This window comes from Salvelinus sp. IW2-2015, linkage group LG32, assembly GCF_002910315.2.
Source record: "Salvelinus sp. IW2-2015 linkage group LG32, ASM291031v2, whole genome shotgun sequence".
NCBI lineage: Eukaryota > Metazoa > Chordata > Actinopteri > Salmoniformes > Salmonidae > Salvelinus > Salvelinus sp. IW2-2015.
The window spans coordinates 30,799,078-30,802,049 of NC_036871.1; the positions used below are offsets into that span (position 1 = coordinate 30,799,078).

The 2,972-nt window shown below is 52.1% G+C and overlaps 1 protein-coding gene across 1 annotated transcript in view; it reads right to left on the bottom strand.

Annotated features, from left to right (window-relative positions):
- LOC111956409 (SUN domain-containing ossification factor) overlaps window positions 1-2,972 on the bottom strand; it is a 25,830-nt gene that overhangs the window by 14,485 nt on the left and 8,373 nt on the right. The window contains exons 5-9 of the mRNA XM_070436569.1: window positions 2,592-2,971; window positions 2,132-2,273; window positions 1,863-1,974; window positions 1,665-1,789; window positions 1,486-1,553 (exon numbers count right to left, since the gene is read on the bottom strand). Coding sequence (XP_070292670.1) covers window positions 1,486-1,553; window positions 1,665-1,789; window positions 1,863-1,974; window positions 2,132-2,273; window positions 2,592-2,971 — 827 coding nt within the window. The remainder of the gene's footprint in view (window positions 1-1,485; window positions 1,554-1,664; window positions 1,790-1,862; window positions 1,975-2,131; window positions 2,274-2,591; window position 2,972) is intronic.

Genomic DNA, 2,972 nt, shown 5'->3' on the forward strand with positions numbered 1-2,972 from the left:
GAGAGCCGCAGAGAGAGAGAGAGGAGAAAGGGTCGAGAGAGAGAAAAGGGTCGACGAGAAGAGAAAAGGGCGGAGATAGAGAAAAGGTTCGAGAAGAGAGAGAGAGAGAAAAGGTGAAGAGAAGGGCGAGAGAGAGAGAGAAAAGGTCGAGAGAGCAGAGAGAAAAAGGGCGAAGAGAGAGAGAGAAAAAGGGTCGAGAGAGAGAGAGAAAGAGGCGGAGAGAGAGAGAAAACAGGTCAGAGAGAGAGAAGGGGGCGAGAGAAGAGAAGGGGCGAAGAGAGACGAGAGAGAAGGGGCGAGAGAGAGAAGGGGGGAGAGAGAAGAAGAGGCGAGAGAGAGAAGGGGCGAGAGAGAGAGAGGAGGGCGAGAGAGAGAGAAGAGGGAGCGAGAGAAGGCAGAGAGGGCGCGAGAGAGAGAAGGGCGAGAGAGAGACGAGAGAGGAGAACGAGGACGCGAGACGAGAGAGAAGAGAAAGGCGGCGAGAGAGAGAGAAAGGGGGCGAGAGAAGAGAGAGGGCGAGAGAGAAGAAAAGGGGCGAGAGAGAGAGAGAAAGGGAGGGCGAGAGAGAGAAAGGCAGAGAGAGAGAAAAGGCGCAGAGAGAGAAAAGGGTCGAGAGAGAGAGAGAAAAGGGCGAGAGAGAGAGAGAAAAGGGTCGAGAGAGAAAAGGGTCGAGAAGAGAGAGAGAAAAGGGTCGAGAGAGAGAGGAAAAGGGTCGAGAGAGAGAAGAAAGGGCGAGAGAGAGAGAAGAAGGGTCGAGAGAAGAGAGCAGAAGGGAAGCGGGGCGAAGAGAGGAGAGAGAGGGGGAGAGAGAGAAGGGCGAGAGAGAGAAGGCGGGGAGAGCGAGGAGAAGGGGCGAGAGAGAGAAGGGGCGCGAAGAGAGAGAAGGGGGCGAGAGAGAGAAGGGGGCGAGAGAAGAAGGGGGGAGAGACGAGAAGGGCGCGAGAGAGAGAGCAGAAGAGAAAAGGGGGGCGAGGAGAGAGAGAGCAGAGAAGGGGCGAGGAGAGAGAGAGAAAGGGAGGGCGAGAGAGAGAGAGAAGGGGGCGGGAGAGAGAGAGAGAAGGGGGCGGAGAGAGAGAGAGAAGGCGAGAGAGAGAGAGAAGGGGGCGAGGAGAGAGAGAGAAGGGCGACGAGAGAGAGAGAGAGAGAAGGGCGAGAGAAGAGAGCAAGGGGGCGAGAGAGAGAGACGAGAAGGGGGCGGGAGAGAGAGAAGGGGGCGCAGAGAGAGAGAGAGAAGGGGCGAGAGAGAGAGAGAGAGAAAAGGGCGCGAGAGAGAGAGCAGGAGAGAAAAAAGGGGCCGACGAGAGAGAGAGAGAAGGGGCGCCAGAGAGCGATTCAGTAGGTAGTGAGCGGTTGTTGTTCTACCTGTGCTTATAAAGGGAATAAGAGCAGGGAGGTTTTAGAGGAAGAATAAGGACATAAGCCATATTTGAGAGACAGAAACACATGTACACATTAACACACAGGGATCTCCAAACGCACACTCACCAGATCTTGTTGCTGCAGGGGTTTAACATGTAATGATCCATGCTCTCCATTAATATGGCTGAAGTACTCTGACAGAAAACAAGATCCTTCCATKAAAATATGCAAAGCTAGCTATTAAAATCAGTTGTATCAACTGAATATATAGATGGGTTTGGAGGGTGACAGTTTGAAATAGATACCTTAGCCTCTGGGTTAGAACCCAGGATCTTGGCCCCACACTCCACCGAGGCATAGTTGTTGAAGTTCTTCTGCACCTTCTTTACAGCGTGGGAGCCGCCGTTGGTGGAGATGTGAGTGGCCAGAGCTATGAAGAGAGATACCGTTTTAAATCAAAACCAGTGAGTGAGTGTGTGAAACAGGAACACCATCTATCTTACTCTTCTCCTTCTCCATAATTTTCTTCTTCCACTCGTCAAAGGTGGGGATGTCCTCCGCATCCTTGGTTGCCACATTAGGATCCTTCTCCGTAGCGATGCGTGAGCTCAAGCCCTAGCAACAGCAGATCAGACCTGGTTCAAATACTTACTTCAATCATCATATACTCAAGCATTTAAAGTGGGCTTAATTAAGCTTGGAGTTTGCACTTTTGGGACTATAAGCATCAGAAAACATTATTTCTATGCAACAAATGTTGGTGTATCTCTACCGGTTCTTTCAGCATGTGGGAGGTGTTGGCCCCCTGAGCCAGTCCCACTGAGGCCTGACCTGCCTGGGCCGGGGGGGGGTCTATGTCGGTCTTGGTGCCTTTTCCTCGAGCATTGTTAAGTTTCTCCAGGACAACAGGAAGACTACAGAGCGAGACAATAGAAAGAGAGCCTACATTCAAACACTGGTAAAAGCAACTGGGGTCAAACCTGAGCCTCCTGTGCGCCACTTGACTGTGTTAGCCATTTGTGCTAAAGCCATTAGCTCACTAGGAGCTAACACAAGTTCAGGCCTCAGGTAAGGTTAGGGCGTTTTCACATATGAGATTCAATTCCCTGGTTTGGTTTCCTGGACCATTTGTGAGAATTCTACAAAATACATTTTGCTTTCACAAGACTTGAAAATAAGCGTTTCAGGAAAAGATTTGCGAGATGTACATTCTACATTCCAAGTCACAATACCTGGGACTCTGGTCCTGGATCTTGGAGCCGCTACTCACGCAGGTCCAGGATTCATCAAAGGGGTTGGTTTCTCCAGCTTCACAGTCGTCTGTGGCAAGATCAGTATCGCTGAATTCCGATACAGGGACATCAGACAAAGTATCCTCTGGTACACTAGAGGATGAGCCATGGGGCATGGAGGGGTCTTCAGTGACGGGGTTGAGGGCAGGGGCAGAGGATGGATGGAATAGGTCAGAGGTGGGGGTTGGCTGCAGCTCTTGGGTGACAACGGCCTCTGGAGGTGGCTGCTCGGCCTCTGGTTCTGCCGTCTCTGGCTCGGCCTCTGGTTCTGCCGTCTCTGGCTCGGCCTCTGGTTCTGCCGTCTCTGGCTCGGCCTCTGGT